The sequence below is a fragment of the Thalia democratica genome, chromosome 2 (assembly GCF_965202585.1).
Source record: "Thalia democratica chromosome 2, ktThaDemo2.hap1.1, whole genome shotgun sequence".
Taxonomy (NCBI): domain Eukaryota; kingdom Metazoa; phylum Chordata; class Thaliacea; order Salpida; family Salpidae; genus Thalia; species Thalia democratica.
This window is the reverse complement of record NC_139166.1, coordinates 10,980,095-11,007,134: the sequence shown is the minus strand read 5'-3', so window position 1 is coordinate 11,007,134 and position 27,040 is coordinate 10,980,095. Positions and strand designations below refer to the sequence as shown.

At 25.6% G+C, this 27,040-nt stretch overlaps 1 protein-coding gene across 3 annotated transcripts in view; it reads right to left on the bottom strand.

Moving 5' to 3' along the window:
* The window catches only part of LOC145830156 (SMAD family member 3-like), a 40,024-nt gene extending 13,338 nt beyond the window's left edge, over positions 1 to 26,686 (bottom strand). For 2 of the 3 annotated variants that reach the window (XM_082938049.1, XM_082938050.1), the window contains exons 1-9: positions 26,544 to 26,686; positions 26,268 to 26,345; positions 23,469 to 23,528; positions 20,226 to 20,360; positions 19,650 to 19,714; positions 12,128 to 12,301; positions 11,704 to 11,733; positions 7,224 to 7,358; positions 6,072 to 6,119 (exon numbers count right to left, since the gene is read on the bottom strand). In XM_082938049.1, the coding sequence (XP_082794175.1) occupies positions 6,072 to 6,119; positions 7,224 to 7,358; positions 11,704 to 11,733; positions 12,128 to 12,301; positions 19,650 to 19,714; positions 20,226 to 20,360; positions 23,469 to 23,528; positions 26,268 to 26,345; positions 26,544 to 26,668 (850 nt within the window). In that variant the 5' untranslated portion in view covers positions 26,669 to 26,686. The remainder of the gene's footprint in view (positions 1 to 6,071; positions 6,120 to 7,223; positions 7,359 to 11,703; positions 11,734 to 12,127; positions 12,302 to 19,649; positions 19,715 to 20,225; positions 20,361 to 23,468; positions 23,529 to 26,267; positions 26,346 to 26,543) is intronic. The other variant, XM_082938051.1, reaches the window with a different exon arrangement.
* Between the last annotated feature and the right edge of the window lie 354 nt (positions 26,687 to 27,040).

Genomic DNA, 27,040 nt, shown 5'->3' with positions numbered 1-27,040 from the left:
TATAATAGTTAAAAAATTAATATAATAAAAAATAAATATTTAATATGAGAATTTATCATAATAAGACACACTGCACCAAAAAGGTGGCTCACTATAAGCAACCGGTTGTGCATCTGAAGAAAATAATATAGTTTTTATAACAATTAATAAAATAACTAATATATTAGCTACAATAATAACCAAAAAGGTGGCTCACTATAAGCAACCGGTTGTGCATCTGTATAATAGTTAAAATATTAATTTAATAGAAAATAAAATATCTAATACAAGAATTTATCATAATAAGACACACTGCACCAAAAATGTGTATCGCTGTGAGCTACTGGTTGGCCATCTAAAGATATATGTAACAGTTTTATGAGATTTTGTAATAATTATTATAACTAATTATAAAGGTTATATACCGATAACTCCTAATTACCGCTCAGCTTAATAACTTGTATTTAACAGCAACTATCACATTTTGGTATCTTAGCATTTGTGCTTAAAATAAGAGTTTGTAAAACACATTTAATTTTTTATGCATGGTTGTATAATTTTTTTAATAAATAAACTACATAGGATTTTAAATGCATTTTTTGTTGGTACTTGTAAGTTAAATATTTTTTAACATTTTTAGTTTCATTTTTTTAACTATCATTAACAACAAGTGTTTCATACTTTTAAGAATTAAGACTTGCTAGATGTTTATATAACTTGTTTTAAATATATCTATTTAAATCGTATCAAAAGTTTATAATTTGTTAAATTAAAATTGTTTAAACTAAATAAACCAGCTTGTCTCTTAAAAAAAACTACTTATAATTTTTAGAAACATTTGAGAAATCGAAAATAAAGTAGAAAATAAATAAAATTTAAAATGTATTAAATTATTCAAATTTAGAATAAACCAGACAAATTTCAAAACTAACTTGCTATCAAACTAAAACACATATAAAAAACAAAAAAAAAAACAAAAAAAAACAGATTGTATCCACAAGCAGAGATAAAATTTTACAGCTAAAAATTTAACGAGTGAAAGTGAAAGAGATATACAAAACATTGCTGCAATAGATTACTTGCAAGCATATTGCAGCAGTATCACCTGCGACGCATCATTTATTAATTAGAAAAGTCCTTTTAAATGTGGCTTCACTTAGCGTGCTGAGTACTAATCATTGGTAACTAATGTAATGTGCTTTTTGGTTTTCTATGAAACTATTGTTTTTTTTATCTTACTAAATTTCATCATTTATTAATTTGAAACATTTCTTTTTTTAATGTTGCTTTACTTAGCATGAAAGGCACTACTAATAAAATGTGTTGTTAGTTTTTCAGATAGTAATGAGTTATTATTCATTAAATTAAAGGCAGGAAAAAAAAATTAAATCATAAAAAGTAATTTTTAAAAGACGTAAAACAGACTAAATATTATAAGCATTTTTTTTTTTTATTGCAGACGTATTATACACGTTGTAAGAATTTTCAAAATTTCAAGCTGTATACTTTTTTTCGGTTTTTGAGTTTTCGATCAAAATTTTCCAATAAAACTGATCACTGTACAAAAATTGTTTTAGTTTAAAACTATCAGTTTAGCTGACACAAAATTTAAGTTATATAAAATAGCTATACGAGCTAAAAAATAATTCCATCTTTCTGTGTTTTAGAAGTAAAAATGTATTTATATAAATAAGGTATACATAATATAGACTATCAGAAATATAATAGATTTTACACTACAACATGGTAATGTTGTTTTAGAAAATCTTCTACATTACACAAAACAAAATAAATAACTTGTATTATAAAGAAGCCCAGATAAACTTCTACACAATAGCATGTCTACTACATTAACCCCATTATTTAGTAAAGCAAATTATTAGGTTAATTAAGTAACTACTTAGTGTCAATTAACACTCACTTCTGCCAAAACAAACAAATAAAACGTTTGAGAAAAGCTTACTGCAAAATTAAAATGCAATTTAAAAAACATACTGGCATGACCACAGTAATTTGCATATACAGTTTTGAAATATAAGAAGAAAGAAATGGGTGATTAGCGCAGATTCGGTCGGAATAATTAGAAACATAGAAATTTATAAATCGAAAGGAGAATGTAGAAAGTCGTAGGAAAAGTTTGAAATGTAAGAAGAAAACAGTTAAATATTAATCAAATTTAAAAGAAGTTTCACCATTTTAAGTTTTATGTATATGTTTTGAAAAGATTAGCAATGTAATCTGAAAGAGTAAGTTGATTTACCATTTTTGTTAGAAACTTTTAAAACTTTAATTATTGACTATGATTTTAACTCAAACCCAAAAAAATCTTTAAAAAACACCAAAGTAATTTTTTATAGTTCTCAAAGAAAAAACTAGGTTTTTATCTGTACTAAAAAAATGTCAATTATTTAAAAATACTCTACAATAAAAACTTAATTTTGTTTAATTATTATATTTCTAATCTTTAAACAAGGTATTTTTTAAAAAGCTAAATATCCACCACACGTATATTAAAAAAGTAATTTTAAAAATTCTTTTAGCAAGTTGGAATAAAACTTTGTTATATAAAAAAATCTAAATGTGTTTGCGGAAAATGAATCGATATTTTGCAAATCGCAATCAATAATTCAAGATCCACTTAAAATATTATATTCCGATACTTTTTGATAACAGCAAAATAAAAAAACTATACCATACCTTTTAAATATCAAGTTTGGTTTATTCATTTTCTATGAATAAACAACTTTAAAATCAAATATACATACTAGTCAAATTATTTCTGTGTTTTTAGTGAGCTATACTGACTAAGGTTAAACTTTAGTGTTTTTAATTTAGTGTTTAGTGTTTGCTTATTAAGGTTAGACATTCAACAAACAATGAAGATTTACAGCTGAAACACCTTATACTACTTGGCAGGACGTTTGTAATTCCCATAAAACTAAAAGTCTATTTTTAGAATCAAACTAAATAACCTAGCATGGCAATAGTCATTCAAGAATAAAGTTTTTCACATTTTATAGTAAACCACGCTGGAAAGCAACACATTTTAACACATTTTAAATTTTAACACTACACACATGTTAGAATTTACAATAAACTGTTGTAGACTCTGTTGATTAAAATCTACAGACTGTAAATTTTTTTCAACTTATTTTTGCTCAGAGATACTTAAGTTTTACTATTAAATGCTTAAAATAACTAAAAATAACCTTTGTTTAGCTTCAACAACTATACTAGATAACTTAGCTAAATGTTTTAGACCCAATTTAAATATCAATAAATTAATTTATTACGACATTTTAGTGATCATAATTTTTTTCATTTTCAAGTTTTAAAAATAAACTGAAACCTCACATTTGAGTTCACTTATACTACTTAGTAGGGTTTTAATGTTTGAAATAAGCTTTGAAGTCTATTTTTAGACTCGCACAAAAGCTAATTTAATTTAGAAACGCAAAACGAAATCTTTTACACGCTTGTTTTAACACAAAAAAAAACAAAAAACAAAATTTTTAACACACTTTAAAGTTTTAACACCACAATATATAACACATGGGCGAGAATTACAATAGACTGTTGTAGACTTTATTGATTAAAAACTACAGACTTTTGAACTTTGTTTCTTTTGAAAGCTTCTATTTGCTCACAGGTACTTTAGTTTTACTGTTTTAGGTCTCAAAAGGTTATTTTGTACAAATTTGTAAGTTTTATTCTTACTACATATTTGACTTAAACTTTAAGACAAATACTGTTTATACGTGCTTTATAAGTAGAGTTGTGTTTTTAGATTTGAGAAAAGCTATACTGATTACAATCCGCAGACTTATGAACTTTATTTTAACTTTGAAACTGTAGAACGCAGTTAATATTTAAAATTTACTTCTACGGAACATAAGAAAAATATAAAAAATGAACTACACTACACATGTGTGTATAAGACGCAACGGTTAAATTTATTGATTAAAACTTGTAGACAACTGAACTTTGTAAATATCTTTGTTTGCAGTTTTTACGTAAAAAACTTTACTGGTGATAATGTAAAACACAAATTTTGCTAGCACATTCCAAACTAGCTTTGTTTCAACTGTAATTTTAAAGATACTCACTAATTCTAAACTTGATACGTTTTTATAGTAAGCTTTTTAATTTCAATATAATTTATTAGGTAGCTGATAAAATACTACTAATCCTGTTTACCGTTAAACTGATTCAAGTGTTTTCTGCCCTTAAGCTAAATTCAAAGTGTTAAAAACTTTGTATCAATCGCATTAGTCTCAAATCTTGTCTGAGCTAAACAGATTTATATACAAAAAATAAATTTTGACACCATTTTAAACTGATATAATTTTCAAAGTTTTAGAGCGAGGTTTGTTGTACTTACAACCACAGTTGCCACAACCTTAACTTGTATATGTCTAGCTGTTGTAAATACAATCAATTACAAAAAAAAATCTTTGTAACACTTTATATCTGAAATGAATATTAACAATTTAAATTTCAGTACTTTAATTTGTGGCCGTAAAGCAAAGCTGCTATAAATTGAGTTGTTAAACATTAAGCTGCTGTAAATACTATAAATTTTTACGCTGAGTTCTACATGTGTTTGGTCAAAAAAGTAAAAAAAAAGTTAAAAACCGTAAAATTTTGACAATCTCTATAGCCGCTTTCCTTTACAAATGAACTAAATATCAACATGCCCTCAAGCAACAACTTAAGTGTGAACTCAACATAAAGAACAGTTTCAAGCGGATAATTGATTACATACATATCATCTGACGACTGTATACTGTTTGTGTGAAACAACGGTTGTTATGGTTACTTAGGAATTATTGTTTAATTTTAATCTGAGCAAAAGTTTGCTGCTGACATGACCAACAGTTTGTTAAAATTTGTTGTTTATGCTTTGCGACTTTCTTAGTTTTTTTAATTTGTTATGATCATTATTACACTTTATCAAACCTTTGATGTTTGTATATCTTTTAAACCGATATCATTACTTAAAGTAGAAAATAGTGACTTGTCATAATGGTTACATTATCGTACTAAAAAAAATTTCATAGTACAGTTCTTCATTGCACAATGCATATATATAAAGTCATTTATACGCTCAGGCTAAGATTTAAGATGTTATAAAACTTTAAAGCAATATGTAACTTTAAAATTAATTATAAAGATGATATTTAATCAAAAGTTTCATTACTTATAACAACGATTGATTGTAGTATTTAACCAGTGACTTAAATGTATAAAACTATAAATAACTTTAAAGCTGTTTTTCGTATATATTCCTGATAAATGTAATAAACTGAACATATATAAAAGCATAAATTGATAATATTTAAGTAAAATACCTATCTTATCAGATAAATTACTTTTCTTATCTTAGATGACGAATGTTCTTTATACAATATAAAAAAATTTTAGTTGTAAATCTAAATTTTGCTAAAGTTACCTGTTAACAATAACACTAAATCAGTAGATACTAAATTGATAACTATAAGTTACTATACGCGTATATAATTAATTGTAAATTAATCTAGGCTATAAAATATTTTATTGCATGCTAACATGCCGTAAACAAATTGCTCAATTATATTTTTATATACATCAGTTGCAAATAAAACTAATCACTATCTCACAACAAAGTTTTAAAATACATAGCTAAAAATAAATTAATATATGTGTACTACTATAAACAGTAAACCATAAAAGACCTTAATGTGTATTAAAAGTAGTATATATTATAAAAAAAGTCTACATATTTAATTTGCACTTTTCAAACTAACCACAATACCATAATACCCCCTTTATATATATGTGTACAATATATCCTTATAAAAATTTTATTTTTATGTAATAAAAATTACTATCTAACAATAACCCTGTTATTTAATATACAGCACACAGTACGTTCCTTATAAAACTTTATAAACGCTGCATTTGAAGCTCATAAGAGATGTTTTAAATAAATTTTTATCGAACCAAAAGTTAAAAGCTGTATGTATTACAAAGTTTTTAAACAGTAATAGTCTTTTGTATATAATGTATACCATACAACATTTATGAATTTATATTACAAACAAACTACTAACCCATAATGTCGCTAGCTATTTGTGCTTGATATGCCAGTTCCGCTTGTTCTGTTGAAAAAAAGTAAGTATTATACATTTAAAGAAATATATATAGTTTTTATGTAGCATAACATATTTTTCCGCTAAATCTCAGTTCTATTTTATGTAACAAATCTTAATTTGATATGCCAGTTCCGCTTATTCCGTCGGAAAAAGAAATTAAATACTTAAAGAAATATTTAGACTATTTATTTAATAATTATAAAAGTCACATTAACGCTACGAGTGTTTTAAACTGAAATTTGGTTAGTGCACAAAGTTTCAACTGCTTGTACAATTAAATACTTGAGCTTCCCTTTTATTCATTTATTAATACATTTAAAAAAATTTCACTTAAGTTTAACTTAAGTGTTGTGTAAAAAAAATAATTTGTTCTGAATTTTATGATTATTTTGAGGTGCTGAAAATACAGACTTGAAAATTAATTTCGAACTATTTCACATTATATAAATGACGTTGGCCAAAAATTAAACGTGCCATCTTAGCAATTTTGTTTGGAGATTTATTAAACTTAATAAAGTTTAGTTTGATAACTCTTGTTTAAGTAGTGTTCTTGAAAGACGGTGGAAATTTGTAAAACTTAAATAAGTTTAAATAACTTACACCTTTACTTTTAACTGCAATAAACTTAACTTTAAAGTGTACGGATTTACATTTAAACCTTTTTAGACACTGAATATACAAAACTATTATAATTAACAAAATAATGCGTTTACTAAAAACGGTAACAAAAATTTTGATAAATTAAATGTTATAGTTTTGTCAACTTATCTAAAACTTGCCAGTTGAACCAGGTTTATGTACTTTAAAGTTTGTTAGGTAAAAGCATTCATAGTTTGTTTATAAAAGCATTCATAGTTTGTTTAAAGTTTAACTACTATTTTATACGCCTTTTTAGAACCAGCTAAACTTGTTTCTCAACCTAATTTTTAATATAACTAAATATTTATATTATTTTTATGGCATCTAATAACACATATAAATTAAACAGTTGGCAGCAATTATTTAGTTTAATCGAACATAACTTCTACTTTTTTACTTAATAAATACAGAACTTAGAGATTTGATTTTGATTGAAGTAAAACATTATTTTTTTTTAAACAAAATATGGACCTGGTGTGTAGATATTCCTGTTTTGTTGATGGTTTTTGTTCTGGGGATTTCCCATCTGCGATTTCACGCTTGATTGCTCGTGGTCCGTGATTTCCCCTTCCTCGGTCAGGTAACCCAGCGGGGATCCCCCTGTACCTGTGAGAAAAAACAAAATAATATTTGGTATAACTACAGCTTTCTTTTTTAAAACTGTGATGATTACTTGTACCTATGGAATTTTTTAATAAAGTCAAATTTATAAGTTTTTGATGTCAGGCTTGATAGAAAATAACATTATGGACATTAACTAAAAGGGCAGCTTTAACAACCTGCAACTAATTTGCATATATCAAAACTTGATTTATATTATTTTTTGTTGTTTTAAACTCAAAGTTATCAAAAAAAAAATTCAATTTGTTTGTTATATGTTTTGATAAGGTAGTTTGGGATAAGGATTTAGATTTTAATAATTAGTAAAAAATAATCTTGTTTCAATATATAGAAATTAGTTGAAGTTTTTTGCAGCTTGACTATTGAAAACCTATTTCATTAAAAAATTGTTAGCTGCTGTCAACCAAGTTTATTTTAATGTTGGTTTTTAGCGCATTTTCCCGCCAAGCTTATGGCAAACACTGGCGTGTATCAAAAGCAAGGGATATGATCTCAGTATTGGAAAACCAACAGTAACTGTCAAAAGTAACCAACGACGAATTACAAAACGTTGACTTCAATTTGTTCAACGTTAACGCTCAGTTATATTGACAACGTAATTTATTACGTTTTTATTTTTACATTCATTTTCTAACATAAAAAACCTTGATCTATCAGCTGAGAACATTTTACACCACTATTACACCAATAAATTTCTGAACACTATTACACGTTTAATCGATTAAGCTCCAAAGGACTAAATCTATCGAAGGTCACATTTTGTTAAAGCATTTTAAAAAAAGTTAACAAGTTTTATTACAAAAAATGTAAAGTTGGTAGGAATAAAACTTGGTTGTACAAATAAGTGGAACTAATTTTGCAAAAATTCTTACTTTTTTCTACTATAACATCTATTTAAACAATAACAGGTTGTTTTGTATATCAATACGTAAGATCATTACATTTAAACACATTAATTAAAAGAAAAAAAAAATATTCAAAACATGTATCAAAAAATACTAAAATATAAATATATACAGAAAACTTTAAACTTAATAATTGCAAACTTTTTTATCAAAAATTTACTTAATAGTAGAAACAAAATTGAAAAATAATGTGCAGTTGAAACAAAATGTGCATTTTTTCTATTAAGTTTAATTACAGAAAATATTTACATAGCAATTTTACAAAAAAAACACGTGTATACATAAAAAAAACAATAAAATAAAAGTGCAGTATAATAATAAATATGAATATTGAGATTTAACTAAAAAAAAAAATAACTCAAGTATTTTAACAAGAGCTTAGAACAAACAAAATCATAAAATAAAGGTGCAGTATAAGAAATAAAAGTGAAATATAAAAAATCTAAAAACATACGTCCAAATATTTTATGACAAATACATTTCACTTTTTGAAAGCGTTGTCCCGGGTTAGCTTCTTCAAAAGTAATACAAAAAACGTTGGTTAGTAGTGATATTTTGTTTTATTTAATAAATTTCTGAAAAACTTTGAACTAAACTTAAAATAAGTCAATTTTTTTATGAAAGTTATTTTCTTTATTAAAATCACTTTAACAATCTACAACAACACTGTAATAACGTTTTTCAAAAACAATTAAATGCTGTTAAAAAGCTTTTAAATTTTGAATATGTAAATTTAAAAAAGCACTGAACAATTTTTACTAAAAAATTACAAAAAATGTAAAACAAAAAGTTTTCTAAATTAAGTTTAAACACTAAAATTATTTTTTTCAAAACAGTACAACAACATCTAGCACATACTTTGTTTTTGGTAATAAACTATTTTCTTCTGTTGATCCAAATGGGCTGTATGTACATCTTAACATTTTAAGAATTATTGTTAATAATTAAAATATTTAGTAGCAAAAGTTAAAAAATAATTCACAAAATCTTCACAAAAAAAAAATTTAATTTTGTTTTATAAAGTCAATTTTTTAAACGAATACATTTTCGATTTCAAAAATTTAAAAGAAATAAAATTTTTAAGTGACAACTTGTTTTTATGTTAGTACGTAAATAAATTTTTTTTTATGACTATTTTACTAACTTTGCTCTTGGTAAGGCATTCTCTGTACAGCTGTTAACGAAAAAACATCCATAAAAACGTTGATAAAATTATAAGTTAAAATATAAATAGTCTTAAAAGTTTTCATACCTCATAGTAACAATTATAACTAAATTACAAACTTTTTAATAAAATTCATATGAATCGTTGATTTAAATCAGACGAGATAAAAGGTGCTGCTATCAATGGCAACTACTAGCTTTTAGTAAAAGAATAAAAAGTTAAACATTGTAATGAAGAATAATACGAAAGAACATATTAGACTCGAAAAATTTAAAAGTAGTGGTTGATAGATAATTTAAAATAAGGTATTTAAAAGTTTTTTACTAACTTTGTTCTTCGTAAGGATTTCTCATTAAAGCTGTTTAAAAAAATTTTTAGTCATGTTTTTTTAGTTCACAAAAATAAATAAGTCGTTCTTATTTGACTAACTAAAATTGTGATACAAACACACTAAAAAAAGTATTTTTGTCACTGTAATTTGAAACATCATAAGATAAAAGCTATAAATCATTGAAAACAACGCCTTTAAGAAAAGGATCAACAAAAACAATAATATCATTAAAATTAAGTAAGAAAATACAAACACTTTAAAAGATATCAAGTTTTAAATATTAAAAAAAAAAAATTAATTAAAATCATACTAACTTTGTTCTTGGTAAGGCATTCTCTGTACAGCTGTTAACAAAAAAAAGCATTTATATATATCTTTATGATTCTTTATTATTCATTTTTTGAATTAAAATTTCAACTCATTTTAGTTAATTAATAAATTTTACATGCAGTTTATTTGAGTCTTTGATTAAGAATCTCACAAGCTAAAAGTTGATACTTACAAAAGTAACTAACAATTTCAAGTGTTTTTTTACATGGTTATAAATATATGCAGTTTAACTAATTAAACACAAACAAAAATAGGTTCAACCTCATAAAAATAAAATATATAAAATTTACTAAACTGTGTATAAACTGATTCACATTTCAGATAAGATATTTAATAAATATTATACTAACTTTGTGCTTGGTAGGGAGTTGTCTGTAAAGCTGTTTGAAAAAGTTTATTTGTGTTTGTGTTTTATAATAAAAAATTTTTTACTTTGTTTCTCAAAGGAATACTGAACATAATATTAAAAACACATAAAATAAATTTATTCGAAATTGAGATTTAAAATATCATGATATAAAAGTTGTTAAGACAAATAGAAACTAACAACTTAACAAGAGCAACATAAACAATGCGTTTAAACACAAAATAAAAGTTGCAAATATTTTAGCTTAATTGTCTCAATGTGTAGCGTAAACACAAAAAGAATAAATTAAAAAAAATTATACTTACTTTGAACTTCATAAGGCGTTCTTTTTACAGCTGTTAAAATAAATATTTTCAAAAATATGTTTTTAAACTTCTAGACTAAATATTAACGGTTTAAAATGGTTAAGTATCTCATATAATCAACTAAAATTGTGTGACAAACTCTAAAAATAAATTGTATAAGTCTGAGATTTAGAAGCGTACGAAAAATTGCTACTTACAATAAAAAATAACAACTTAATTAAAAATTAGTATCAAACATGTTTGTTTATAAGTATACAATGCAACAAACTGAACACAAGCAATACTAATTTTTATAAAGTTTAGCATTTTTTTGAAATATACTGTTTGTATTCATCAATCGAAAATTTGAAAACAAGTTGTTTATAAAATTTTTACTAACTTGGTTCTTCGTAAGGAGTTCTTTGTAAAGCTGTTTAAAAAAGTTTGTTCACGTATTAAGTTTAATAAAAAGAAATCGAAATTTTTATCATATAAACAACTAAAAGTAAGTTAAATACACTTAAATAAATTTTATTAGCTCTGAGATTCAAAATGATATAAAAGTTCTTACGCACAATAAAAGTTAGAAATTTATAAAAACACGAACTACAACAGTAATATAATTTTGAGTATACATAGAAAGTACAAATGTTTTAAAGGGTTCCAAATTTTAAAGTGTAAATTTTTATACTAACTTTGTTCTTCGTAAGGGATTCTTTTTGCAGCTGTTAATAAAACATAATAATCATGTGTACAAATTTGAATTACAACTTTGCTCCTCATATGAACAACAAACATCATATTAGAAGTTTTTAAATAAAGTTCATACGACTCTGGTTACCAAACTTTACGAGACAAACGTTGCTACTGACAATAATATTTAATAACTTAAAGTATAATAAGAATAAGAATTTGGAATACGCGTAAGAATTTAAAAATTGTACTAACTTTGTTCTTCGTAAGGCGCTCTCTTTCCAGCTGTTGACATTAAAAAAAAATTTACTTTCCTCATTTTAAAACTAACAACAACAGCACGATGCAAAAAGGTCCTTATAAACTAATAACTATAAACAAAGTTTAAATCTACACACACGTTACTTTACAATAAAGACAAAATATAAATCACAAACTTTGTTCCTCGAAAGACACGGATATTTTACTTACTATAGAATAAAAATTTACAAAACTAGGTTTAAACAATTACAAAGATTAATGCGTGTTGCCACAAATACGTGTTGTAAAACTAGTAAGTATGATGATAAAAACACAAACTTTAAGGGTTTTCAAAACTCGGTTCAAAACTATTTAAGAGATAGTGATGACGTGATAATACATACAAATTTAAAATAAATAAATATATATATGAACGAACTTTGTTCCTCGTAGGACACACTCTCCCTGTGATGCAGTCTGTTGTAGGTGACGGTGGGCACCCTGGGCTTGTCCGTCTTGTCCATTTCTCCCAGGAACACGTCCAGCTCGTTCTTCGGGACGTTCGGCGGCGGTTGCTGCTGCGTCTCCGGTGGCACTATTATGGGGCTAATGCCTGAAAAAAACATGAGGCTAATATTATGGGGCTGATGCCTGGAAAAAAATCAATCAATAACAATAACACTATTATGGGGCTGATGCCTGGAAAAACATGAGGCTAATATTATGGGGCTGATGCCTGAAAAAAAAAAACAAATGAAAGTTGCTTAATTTTTATTCATAGGGTAGAAAATAAAATTTAAGGTTTTTTAACTACCAATTTTTTTATGAGGCTAATATTATTACTATTATGGGGCTTATGCCTGAAAAAAAATCGTCAGTGTCTAATAAATTAAATTGAAAGTTGTTTAATTCATATTTAGAGTATAGAAGTGAATGTAAGGTTTTATAACCACCAAGTTTTTATGGGGCTGATGCCTGGAAAAAAAAAACAACTAATGATAATATTGTTAAAAAATTAAAAGTTCTATAATTTACATTTAGAGTGTATAAGTGAATTTAAGTTTTTAAAGTCACCAAATTTTTATGAGGCTAATATTATGGGGCTGATGCGTGGAAAAATGTGAACAAGTTTTGATGGGTGATAAATTGAATAGTTCTTTAATTGGTAGACTATTTTAGAAAATTAAACAAGGTTTTTAAGCAAAATTTAACCAAATTTTGGTTAAATTCAACATGACATTTTTAATTTTCAGTTGCCACTTATAACAATAGTTTCAAAAATTTTGAGTCTCCGGTCATACTATTATGAGGCTTATGCCAGAAAACAAAAAATTAATAACATTTAGTTTAAAAGAAAATGAAAATTGTTGAATTTATATTCAGAATATAGAAGTGTGTTGAAGTTTTTATAGTCAAAAATGTTTATGATGGTAATATGATAAGGCTTATCTCTAGTTGGAAAACTGTATCAATAATTTTATATTCATGCTTTGAATATCACTATTTAAACCTAAATAAAAGTCGTTTTAAATGAAGTTTTCACGCAATTATAATTTTCGTTTTAAGGTATAACCACAATGATAACTTTATGCAATTATCTCATTCTATAGCTTTATCTGTATAAAATAAGTTTTAGATGAACTATTTAATACGAGGTTTTTTAAATACTGAAAAAATAACAGAAACACTAATAAACTTTTACCATGACTTTGAAATCTCACTCTATAACAAATTTTGTATTACACAACAAAGTTGACACTTGAGATATGCTTTAAAAAGTTTTTTTTTAATTTGAATAAAACTTCTGTAAACCGGTTGAACAATTTATTTTTGTGTTTACTTAATTCATCAGGTTTAGACGCTTGGCGATCTGAGTGTAGATACCATAACACTCACAACCACTAGTTTTACAAAAACTTTAGTTATGGAAATTTTCACCTATACGTGGATTTACTGGAAACAAAACAAAGCCACATAAAATTTTTAGTCCTGTCTGTAAAACTAAGTGTAAAACACGTTTTTAATTTCAAGGACCACCTATATTGGTAACCACAGTAATTTATGATCGATGATCTTTTTTTTTTGTGTAAAAATTTGTTGTTCTACCACAACAATTTATATTTGCTGTACATTCTTTCTAAATGTTCTATTTTGCTTAGACATAAATGTTTCCAGCTTTACAATTAATAGCGTAAATATGAAAAATGTTTGTCACTTCTAGATATTTATATAACTAATAAAAATTCTTAAGACTCTATATAAATAACTTTAAATCAATCATTAACAAGTTTCAGGTGTTATGTTATATGTAAAAGTCAGAATTATAAAAAAACGAAATCAGAATACTCAAGTACAGGTAACTGTAAAGAACTACCACATTGAAACACGAAAAAGTCAACTTAATCAAAAAAAAGACAGAAATTATTAAAACAAAAAAAAAAAGAATTTAACTAATTTTAACTTTCACAAACAAAAAACTCGCAGATGAGTTGTAATAAACTTACAACACTTTGCAAAACTTTTGTAAAGGAAATCAACTTGACCGCAACAATTCAAACAATTGCTTGAAACAAAAAGTTACTGATTTTACTGCAACTGAGCATACTTTTATAATAAAATATTTGAAGAATTGTAAAAAGTTTTCAATTAATTTCAACACACACATACTTGTTTAAATTTGATCAACAACAATTTTTTATTACATTCAATCTATAAAGTAAACTATTTTAGTATCTAAGTCATCGGTTTTTAATAATTTTTATCTATTTTTCATTTTTGCTTAACCAACTGATTTTTTATCTACAACGTTTAGTTTACAATTAAGTTAATAAATTAGATAAAATATACTGTTTTAATCAACTTTACTTAAGTTATTTAAGTACTAAACTAAACAAATTAGAAACTTTTATGGTAGTGTTAAACTTGGATAATGCTGCGACAAAAGAAATTAACACTTTTGTTAGTTTTAAAACTTTTAAAGACCATATAGAACATGAACTCCCATGTTTTATGAAAAATAAGTTTATTATTCATCTTACAGATATTGTTTTAAAAGGTGTGCACTCTCTAAGTACTTTTCAAGTTTTAAAAAGGTTTTGTAAGCTTAAAATAGTAAGTTTTAAAAGTATTGAATTTTTTAATATCTTCAAATATTTTAAAGTTTTATTCTTGAAACTTCTTTTAAAACCGTTACATTTCATATTTATAAAAGTTATGGTTTTTAATATATAAAATTAAATTAAAATAATAATTAAACAAGACTAAATTTTAGAGTTAACTAAAAGTTTAGCTATTACTTTACTATGTTGTTTTAAATGTTGTTAAAGTTATATTTTTTCTGCATATATCCAAAATTTACCACAAATTAGCTTTATACAAGTATAAGAACACAAATTTATTTACTCACCCAATACTAACCATAAACGTATCTAATTATTATAAAAACTGTTATGTAAAAGTTATAATAGTATTTTCTTAGAAAACAAACATTTTTGAGAAATAGTTAAACAATTTAAAACAAAAGATAAAATTAAATCAATTTATTGTAGTACATTACTTCATTAACTATGAAAAAGTCTAAACATACCTTTCCGTTTAATTTAACGTTTGTAAACTGTATTTAAATAACTAAAATGTATATACTAAATATAATTGGACATTTTATGTAAAAGTTTTTTTAGTGTTTTCTCAAAACTAACTACATCAGCTTACATTTAAAGTTTAAAATAACCTCTTAGATAATATTCCATAAGGCTGTTATATTTAATATTTTCAGTAAATATACAAACTAAAATCCAAAAATACTTTTTTGTTAATTAAACGTTCCTGAGTTGTATTGAAAATAACCAAAAGGTAAACGTTGTAAAAAATTTAAGGATACGGTCGATTAATTGATGTTAAATATAAATGTTACTTGAGCAAGTTAAAGTTTATGCAGGTTCGAATAAACCACAATGTAAATATTAGTTTATGAGTATCATTTTGCCTTAAGAAAACAAAAGAAGTCGTTACAAAATATGTTGAAATATTTGAGTTCTTGTTTTTTAAATCAGTTGTAGTGGTCTTGACTGTGAAAAAATTAATTTCCTACAACATAAAAAAATTATTTTTAAATTCTTATGGGTGAAAATGTTTCTGTTTTTTTTGATAAAGACTTGTCTTAAAATATAAAAAATATACTTAGTAATTACCAGCACAATTTATACTTATATTGAAAAAAACTTTATAGTAATTGATTATATATAATAGCTAAGTTTTAGTAGATCTTTATAAAGTTGTCATTTTTTATTGTAGTTTACACATTCTTCTGAAAATATCAACTAATCTAAAAACATACTTCGAATTTACTCTTAATAAACTGCTGCAGCTGAGTAAGTTTGTGCATTTCGTGCAAAAAAAAAACAATTAGCGGTTTCAAAAAGGTTTACACAATTGTAAAAAAATATCTTTTTAACCATTGTATCAATTTTAAACTTATGTACTATATATAAAAACAAATGGGTACCAAATAGTTAAGCTAACTACAGAAACAACAATAGAAATGTACTAGTTACAAATTAAAAAGCAATAACGATTAAAAATTTTGACTATTTATTCAACAAATTTGTCGTTTTTATAAAAACTGATTATACTAAGCAAGCTCGAAGTATAAACAGTAGTTTTAAACATAATTCGAAAAATAAATTGATATGACGTAGAAAACTATTACATTAATTCTAATTAAATGAATTATAATGATATTTAATTACCTAGTACGTCAATGCTTATTATCAACAAAAACAAATCATAAAAGATTTGTAAATTGTTTGATTATATAACAAAAAACTCAATAGAAATGAATAGTATGTATTGTAGAAAAACTATTGAATTATTTGCTGATAATTACCTATTGTAATTTTTAAGCTCATTACACAGACAATAACCATGAAACCACATTTTTTATTGAAAAACTAATTATATGATACATATGATTTAAAACAAAGCAACTTGAAATATTTAAGTTGCATCTTTGTAGTTTTTAAGTCGACTTTATTTACCTACTATGTCTGTAGAAAGTTCATTACATAAAATTACAACTAAAAACTTAAGTTCTTAATTACTTTAAGATAATTGATGTAGTCTAAACAGCTAACAAAAAAGTAGGGATAAATACTATGATACGTTGACTATAACTATCTATTTTTTTTTTCTTTAAACAATACAACGTAGTTTTATAAACATCTAATAAAAGTACATCATGTACATAGTAAAAAAAAAGTAAACTTTTTTGCTACTCAACTTTTTATTTTATCAATACCCCTATAGACCAATTTCTCAAGCAAAACTTTAATAAACAAAAACAAAATTTATAAACTATGAAAAGAACTACAAAAATGTTATAAAAACTCACAACGGTTAATTCTTTCATTAAGCGCTTACTACACAGCTTCTTTAATCACCCATTGTCCTCAATAAGCCAATTAAGTCAGCACAATGGCACGATAGTAATCACACAAATAATTCCAGGAATTGCCACTTGATTGAAGTGGTAATATCACGTGTTTGTCGTCACGCATGACCGCTCACACGCTACATTGAACTTGAAGTTGTGGGAATTAATTGGTGGAATATAATTTGTTACTTCAAACAGTAATTATTGATATTAATTGTCTTATGATTTTTTTGAGAATTTTTGATCTTTGTGGGTAACTTATTTTGTGTTTGTAAAAGTATGGTTTGTTACAATTTGTATTAGTTTAAGTTTACATAACTGAATCGTGGAATAAGTATTTATTTGCATATCAAAATAATTTGCTACTTAAAATGATGGTTATCAATTTTAATTTTTAATAAGATGTTGGATCCTTTGGTCATCGTGTGTTACTTATTTTGTATTTGTAAAATAATATTTTTTTGTTTTGTGTTACTTTTGATTCAAGTATATTGGTTTTATAACAAAAGATTTTGACGATGTTTAGCATAAGTAGGAAACTATTTGGAAAATGTTTTAATCTAATATGCTACTTCAAATAGATGATTGTTGTTATAAGTTTTCAAAGATTTTTTGATCCATTGATCATAGTTTTCATTAAACATTCAATATTTCTATACTCTTTTGTTCGTATTTTCTTTTATTTGAAAAAAAGGAAAACTTATTTCTTGTTATTTCATTTCCAACCTGCATAACTATAAGACGGTGTTAAGATGGGTAACAAAATTTTGAATACCAATTGCTAGTTTTTAACAGGTTTTAAAAAATATAAACTTAATAAACCAAAGCTAAATTTTAAATGTTTACTATGACTTTTTTTTGATAGCATTATTACACCATGGTAGACATTGAATCTTTTTTAGAGTACAACCACAACAGTACTATACATTAATTACTAAGTTTGTTGAAAAAAACTTTCTGCTAAAGAAGTATTTTAATTTTCTGTTTTTTTTTTTCACAAATCTTTTTCACACTGTGAATTTTCTGTTTTGAATAGATTAAAGCTATAAAGTTTTAATACCAAGCAAAAAAATAATAATTCTAACAACAAAATTACTCGAATTACGTCAGCAAATATCAAAAAATTTCATACTTTTTATCTTTCAAAATACGTCATATTATTTGAATACTAGTGTAATTTACTTTAAATTTAACAAGAAAAAGTCCTCAACTTGTGTATCTATAAGGATTTTTTCTCACAGATTATTGCAAAAAGTGCAATGTTTCACTCTTAAACAAAACCATAAGAGATCATCAGTTGTTAAAAATAAGTATAATAATTTAAATATAAGATAATCTTGTCCTGGACAAGACGTTAGAATGTATCCGTGGTGTGCGACTTGATAACTGAAAGGATTTTTGAATAATAATACTCATAAACTAAGAAATAACGAACAAAACCAAAATTACCTTTAATTATCTATGTTTTTCAAGATTAGCTTGACAAAAGAAACAAGCTTTTTAAAGCTTAATAGAACAAAAGAACTTTTAAAGCACCTTATTACAGACTACAGCTTATAACTAAATACAAAGTGTATAACAAATTATAAAAATGTGTTTCCCTAAACTAGTATTTCGTTACAAATTAAAAAAATAGTTTTACATCACAAATTTGTAAATTTGTGTATTAATCAAGTGCCTAAAACTCACATAAAGTATTATATGGTTAAATAAAAGTTGTACAAAGCTGATAAAAAATGTCGTGTTTTTCTAAGTTCAAAACCATATACTAATCTCACCTTCAATTGTAACAAAAAATTAAATGCCTTATAATTTTAATTAACGCCGAAATCGCTTTTATCTAAGTGTTGGTAAGAACCCACAAAAGTTTCATAAAACTTTTGTAAGTTTGCAAAAACTGTTAAACAACAAAATAATAACTCCCATTGTAGTTAATTGACAAAATTTCCGAAATTAAGTAAAAATAAAGGTCATAACATACAATTAATATAATCTATGGCAAAATAATTTTTAATATTTAGATAACTTTAATAATTCATTGCTCTTATACAAATAAAGACTTTAAAGCTTTTTTACTAGACAGATTGTCTATAGATAACCAAAATGTATAAGATTATCGAAGCTGCTAAAGTTATTTCTTATTGTACTTGTCAAGATGTGCATAACTGGAACAGAATTTTTATAACCGGTGTTACAAAAAGCACAAATTTACATGAATTAAAAAATTAAATAATAAGTACAAGCTTAACTTATATTGACGTTTAATGATGTAAATGTGATCAATATAGATAAAAATAGTTTAATTAGACAATTTCAGATTGAGAGTTTTATTCAACACGGTGTTTCATGCAAAGCAATGATCACGATTAAAAACTCTATAAAGTAAGATAGACAAAGCCATATATACTAAACAACACTAATCAACACTAATTATATTCTTATTACAACTGGTTAAGTTAAATGAGCTTGCGAGATTAACAAGACTCCAAAATGCTTATTATGCTAAAATAGTTAATTAAAAAAAACTAACTTGGCCCTTTAACCCTGCTGTAGTGAAAAGGATTCATGCAAACTTCCCTGTTGTTCTTTGAATATCTGAAAGGAAAGATAAAATTTAAATAAGCTAAAAATTGATATCGTGCATTTGTATCTTGACAAACAAGTGTGAACTCAGTAGAGTTGACGCGTTAATACGTCATGGAGGTACAGACAACACAATTTATTTCATCATTTTTTTAAATTTAGTGTTTAAAATGTAATTTATAAAGTTTCAACAGAAAAAATAAAAATAAAAGTATTTAAGTTGAAAATCAACTATACTTAGGTATTTTTTATTACTTCAGACCGTTGGCGACGCGTGGTTTTTTTAGTTAGTGGGTCAGGAAAATATTAAAGTATTTAAAAAATAAGTTTTATTTGATGTTTTAATAAGAATAAATGTTAGAACTACAACAAATAGTTTTTAAACAAAAGTTTGATCCACTCACGCAACTCCCCTTATTGGGAGGATTGCAGTTTATATAAAATTGCAACAACAAAAACATTAAAAAGCGATAAACTGAAGAGAATAAGTAATGTGATAAATAAAAAAAGATGAGTAAGTTACCTGCAGGTCGTCTCATTGCCTTTCAGTTCCAACGGTGACTGGAGATCCGGCCACACAAACATCTTGCAGGACCAAAAGTGGGGGCATGGAACCATAATTGACGTATCGGGTGTCGGTGGGGATATGTTAGATGATCTGTGTGTTGGAAATAAACTTAACTGAAATAAAACATGTATCACTATGGTGTTGATTAATTAATTAGATTTGTTCAAGTGTTTAACTAATAATACGAAAAGTGGGGGCATGGAACCATAATTGACGTATCGGGTGTTGGTGGGGATATGTTAGATGATCTGTGTTAAAAGATTTAGATAATTTTTATATGATTTAATTTAATTTTGTATTTTATCAGTTTTTTTACGGCGTACAAATGTAGGCAAAGAACCATTGTTGACGTATTTGGGGATATGTTAGATCCAGGGGTCCGCAAACTGCTGGCTGCATTCAAAATTTTGTGTCGAATAACTTTTTTTTTTAGAAAAAAATTAGTGGTATGTTTGAATGTTAATCTATAGCCTTTTTTTTTGTCTACTAGTTAGATGATCTGCATGTTGGAAATATTAATATTACTTCTATAAGATTTAGTATAATTAATTATATACGTATAAAATAATTAATGTTTTAAAAGTGTGGACTGGGTACAGTTACTGTTTTTTCTTGGTTTAATGGACATATCTTATATGATTTGTAACTAAAATAAAACAACTCCTGTATTGAGTATTTAGCATGTGTATGTTTTAATTAGTGATGTACCGGACTCACTATCCAGGTCCGGTTCCGGCCGGATTCTAATTTGAAAAATAAAGTCCGGGTCCGGTTCCGGCCGGATTTTAATTTGAAAAAAAAGTCCGGATTCGGTTCCGGCCGGATTCTAATTTGAAAAAAAAGTCCGGGTCCGGTTCCGGCCGGATTTTAATTTGAAAAAAAAGTCCGGATCCGGGTCCGGCCGGATCCTAACAGAGATCCGGCCGGACCCGGATATAGTTAGTAAAAAAGAGCATACTGAAAAGTATTTTTTCAAAAACAAACCCTGTGTAAATTAATAAGAGTCATTTTCGTCAGTTAAAATTAAACACCTACCGTGATTGGCTTATTTTGTACACATGACTAATTTACATTTGTTTACATTAATACTATGAAATAAACATTTCATGAAATGCAACTCTTTACATATGTTGTAAAATTGAAAACTTTGGAATGAATACTTGTATTATATATTGTTTAAAGTTGAGCTCGGAGAATATTTAGAGTTGATACGGTTGAATGTACGAGCCAATGAGAATCATATGACGAAATGTTTTAAACTAAATACTGATGCAACAAAACATCAGAACATGACAGGCAGTTTATATGTAACCAGTTAGTTAATTTGGTGTGCAGCTTGAAGCAACAAAAAATCTTGAACGTTTTTGAGAATGCTTATTGTAAGTAGTGTTTTGTTTTAAAAGTGAATATTTCAACAGGTGTTTAATTGATTAAATATTTAATCAAGGTTTATAGTTTAATTGTTTATTAAAAATTTTACAGTTTTTTGTTTACTAATAGTTTAATTTAATTTTTAGTCTTTTGTTTTAACTCTTTTAATATAGATTTAAATAGCTTCCAGTTTTTAATGTGTTACCAAAGTGATCAATAATTTTGTATGTGCTAGTATTTCTTGTTGTGTTTTATATAAAAGATTCATTACTCAAAACTGTCGTGTCTGATTATAGAAAGTAGTCTCAGTTATAATTTAGTATTTGTTAGATATTAATTAAATAAGGTAGGATTTAACTATGATGGGTAGTACTAATAAGTTAAGTGTACCACAATCAGTCCACAACTTTACTACCAAATTGTCAACCTTTGCTAGCTGTTCTACTGATTATTAGATTAAAGTAATTTTTTCAATTATCAAAAACCTTATTCTGACTCAGGCTTGTTTATACTCACTCTAGCTAGTTTTATTGACTTAAACAGTGGCAACCCTGCTAGTTTGTAAATTTTTGGGAATTTTAGAAAATCTTGAACTGCCTCAGGCTAGTTTAGTTTTTTATAAAAACTCAGGCTAGTTTTCTTTAAGATTTTGAATGAGTTTGAGCTGATCAAGTTTTAAATATTTTGTAATTTTCTAGTGTATTTTGTTCAAGAACTTGATTTCAGTTTTTTAATTGTAAATAACACCTAAATTTGTAAACCTTGTGGCTATCTGTTCTACTTATTATTAGATTAAAGTTCTTTTTTTTCAGTTTTTAAAAACCTCATTCTGACTCAGGCTAGTTTATTCTAGTCATGTACCGCACTCTTTATCCGGATCCGGCCGGATATTGCCATTTTTGTCTGATATCTGGATCCGGCCGGATTCTAATTTGAAAAAAAAGTCCGGGTCCGGTTCCGGCCGGATTCTAATTTGAAAAAAAAGTCCGAATCCGGTTCCGGCCGGATTCTAATTTGAAAAAAAAGTCCGGATCCGGGTCCGGCCGGACCCGAAATTGTGGGTCTGGTACATCACTAGACTTTTAATTAGCTATTGATGCGAAAAAGGGACAAAAATTAGTTTAAACATTAAAATTACGTTTAAAAGTCTTCTGTTGATGAGGCATTTTTTAATTCAGCTGTTAGAAACTTGTTGAAAAAGCTTGTGTCAACGCTTTAAATATCATACGTGAAATACTTAACTCGTACATACTGGTTTTGCGATGTCTTTTAACTGTAGCAACACATAATTTAACTATATTTAAGCTAGAACAGTTGAATTTTTTTTATTATTAGCTTATCAACTTGTTATTTCTTGCTTTGCTTGAAGGAAAAAGACTGATAATTTAAACTAAAGACTAAAATAAACAAGTGTTAACGTATGCAAATATTTTAGTTAAGTTTCAGTCAAACTGTTAAAATGCAATATAGTAAACAAATAATATTTCAAAAAAAGAAGAAATATGCGTGAAAGTCATTATGTGTGATAGTTGAAAAGATAAGTCGTAAAGTATTTAAACGTTTAATGAACTTTTAGACAAAGATATTACATGTAAAATGTTTCAAAACATAATCAAATATTGACCAACAAATGAACTTGGTTACATGCGTTTTTATATGGGGTTGAACAACCTAAGTTATTTAATAAAAATTCATCATACAATTTAAATACTATCAAATGAACTCACGCTCAAACTCCTAACATTTGTAAATATTATAGTTAATGTATTTTTATATAAACTATTAAATTTTGTCAACATTATCTAAATATTTAACAAATAAACTCACGTTCCCGGTGTGGGTACGATATACTTGGAACTTGTTCGGCAAATATTTTCCCAGTCATTTCTAAAAAAAGTTAAATTAATTATATTAATTTAATAAATATTTCTATTAAGATTAATACTAATACTAAATATTTGTCCAATCATTTCTGAAAAAAAAAATAAGTATAAGAACTTGGTTATTATTTATATTTCAATCAATATTGGTACCAAGTATTTGCCAAGTCATTTATGAAAAAAAAATATAATAAGAATAATAACTTGGTAATTATTTCTATTAAAATCAATACTAATGACAAATGTTTTCCCGGTCACTTCTGTTGGTAATTAATTAAGAATACAGTATGATAAAAACACATATTTTATCAATACTGTTCCATTCCATTACAAAATTGTTTATTACTTGTTTATTTTTTTATATTTACGGCAAACATTTTCTAGTCATTTTTCGATAAAAATTGTAATTAAAAAAACAGCACTTTAAATACATTTATAGTTTGGATAAATAACAAATATTTTAGTATAGTAGTAATCGTTTGACTAATATTTCTACTCTAATATTTAAAATAAGCAAGTTACAACGATGTTTCTAAAATTAGAACAAAATAAGAATACTGTGCATTGTAAATTATTTATTACCTTTGCTATAATCAATATTACCGGCAAAAATTGTCTCTGTACTTTTTAATAGATAATACTTGGTAATACGTCTCAATGAGTTTCGACTTCTCCTTTATTAAATAATTTATTTTCTTATTTTTATTTAATAAAATACACAAATGCAAAATAGTACTACGGCTTAGTAAAGGTTTTTTTAAATTCAAGGTTAATATGTTTTTTAACAATATAAAATAATCATTGTAAGAAGCGTAATAGTAGTTTTATTTCTTTTATTATTTATTAGTTCATCATTATATTAAAATAAATAAAGTACAAACTCTTAATTTTTTTTTTTGCAGAATAGTTGTATGAATTTTATTTAATTTATTTTTAGACTTTGAAGTGTTCAAAATTCATATTTTCTTATAAGTTGAATAGTTAAACACAATTCATATTTAAAGGATAATTATTTTATACGTTATCGCAATTAAAAAATTTGATATACGTACTTTAATGTTGTATTCACAAATTAAATACTTAAGAAAAATATATTTACAACCTAATTAAGTTTTCCAAAGTATTTCACTAGTTGAATTTTAAAACAGTAAACGACAATACTGATAAAAAAACAATTAGCTAATAAATTTAACAAATTACTTTGTTAAACGTAAAAATAATTACTTTGTTCAATTTGCTTTTAATTTGAAAACCTTGTCACAAAAATAAACGAGGTTATTTTGTAAGAAATAACCTTTGTTACTTAACAAAAACTGATTAAAAACTTAGTTAAAAACTTAAAATTAACTTTTTAAATAAAATAGACTTTGAGTGTTTTTGTATTTTAGCAAATTTGCATCATAACGCAGTGTTTAACATTTTGAACATTGAATATTATTTTCAAAATACTAAAAGTTATTTTTCAACAAAATGTTTGTATTTTAACCAACTGTATACAAATGATGTTTGCATTTAAAAAATAGTTAAACATGGTAGAACATCAGCTTCCTAAATGTTTTATGATATGTTTGCTACGGTGGGAATTTTTATAGTTAAATAAATATTTAGCTAAAGTACCTTTATAGTAATTATATGCATGTGAATGAGTTCAAGGTTTTTTAAAAATGGTTGTGTAAACACTGTTTTCAACTGGTTTACTCACCAAACTAAACTCATGCTAGTAAGTAAACAGACACTTTTATACTAAGTATATTAAACTGAAGATCAATGTTTTGCATTATGGCTAAAACTTATACACCTAATGATTTTTTATTTACTTTTTAAGTTTATGTTAAACTAAACTGTTTTATCAGGAGCTGTATTTAATATCAGATGTACTTTTTAATTTGTGTGAAAATACAAAAACAGAGAATAATTTTTAACCAGACACAAACTTAAGTGAATACCAAAAATTATTATTTTATTTGCATAAATTAAATCGTTTTTCTACTAAAATTGTGAGTAGTACAATTTCTTTGATAAAAAATATTTCCATAGTGTTCAATTTTTGAGAATGCACCACCATTTTGAGCAAAAATAAAACAAATTTAAATCATTGGTTTTACTTTAAAATGGTCTTTAAAAATCATAAACAACATAGAGTTAGCCTACAACACATAGAAAACTGTAAAACAAAATGAAAACTTTTTAAAATCACTAAATAAAGTTTAAAAAATAAAACCCACATACATCCTTATATGATTTATTTTAGTTGACTAATAAATGGTGGCTTCAAAAAATATGTTATTTAAAGGAAAGTAACAAAGAATATTATTAACATGTTACACACACTCCATTTACATTTAAACATTATCATATAGATTAGTTGTCTTTTTAAAGTGCACCTGTGAACGCTAGTGTGCACAGAAATTTGTTTACTGTGCACAGAAAAATAAGTAAAGTGAAAAAATTTTTTTAGATGGTGTATGTTTTGTGGGTTTTGTAAAGGAAAAAGCTAATTATGACACAAAGTAAAAGTTTTTAAACCGTAATTTATGTACATAGGCACTCAAAACCAAAAAAAAAAACAGTATTCTTTATTAAGAATTACATACTTTTTATAAACTAAAGTGCACAAAACGTATTTCCCGGTAATTTAGTGTGCACAGCTTGTGAAAAGACTGTAGACTACTGGATTGATTAATTATACAAATTTGTAAGATTAAAAAACAACATTATTGAAAGTTTTCTAAACAAATAAACCAACCTAAAAATGGGGAAACACTGTGAATTTGCCTGCCGATCCCTGAGAACTTTGTAGAAGATTTCCAACCCCGGATCTTTCCTAAAATATTTGTTTACTAAACATTAATATTTTTACAATCGGTAAGCAATATATATACTATGTTTTGAGTAACATTGTATTTTTTTTAGTTTTTAATAACTTTTGACAAAATACAGAACAAAAACCATAGACTTTTTTTGTTTAATTTAAAAAAAACTTATTTGAACTATAAAATTATAATAACCATAAGTTATTAACCTAAAGTGCTTCCCAAGACATTTCAGTATCCTCTCAAGGTCTACTTTGGCATCCTCCGAATCTATGCATTTGATCTCATTGACACACTTTTTTATGTACTGGTTGCCAATCAATTTACCGAACATATCAAATAAAGTTGTACAAAATCTGTATTATTAAACTACTTTTAAATCAATTTGACGAACAATTTAAATCTAATCACAAAAAATTTTGGTTATTTCTTACTGTTTTGAAGTAGTCACTAGTTTTTTTATTTTAACACACAATCCATTATTAGCTCATTAGACCACAGGCATTGTTTTAAATTTCATTTATATTACTTTTAGTTTCGACAAAATACAGTAAATAAAAGACAATCTAACAAAATAATTATGGACACTTTGACAAAATAATAAAAGTTTATAAAAATGGTAACCATAGAGCGTTTTCAGTAAGTTTTTCAAAATGTATTTTTTGAGTTTTTAGGTAAATTCTCATGTTTGATAAAACAACATTAA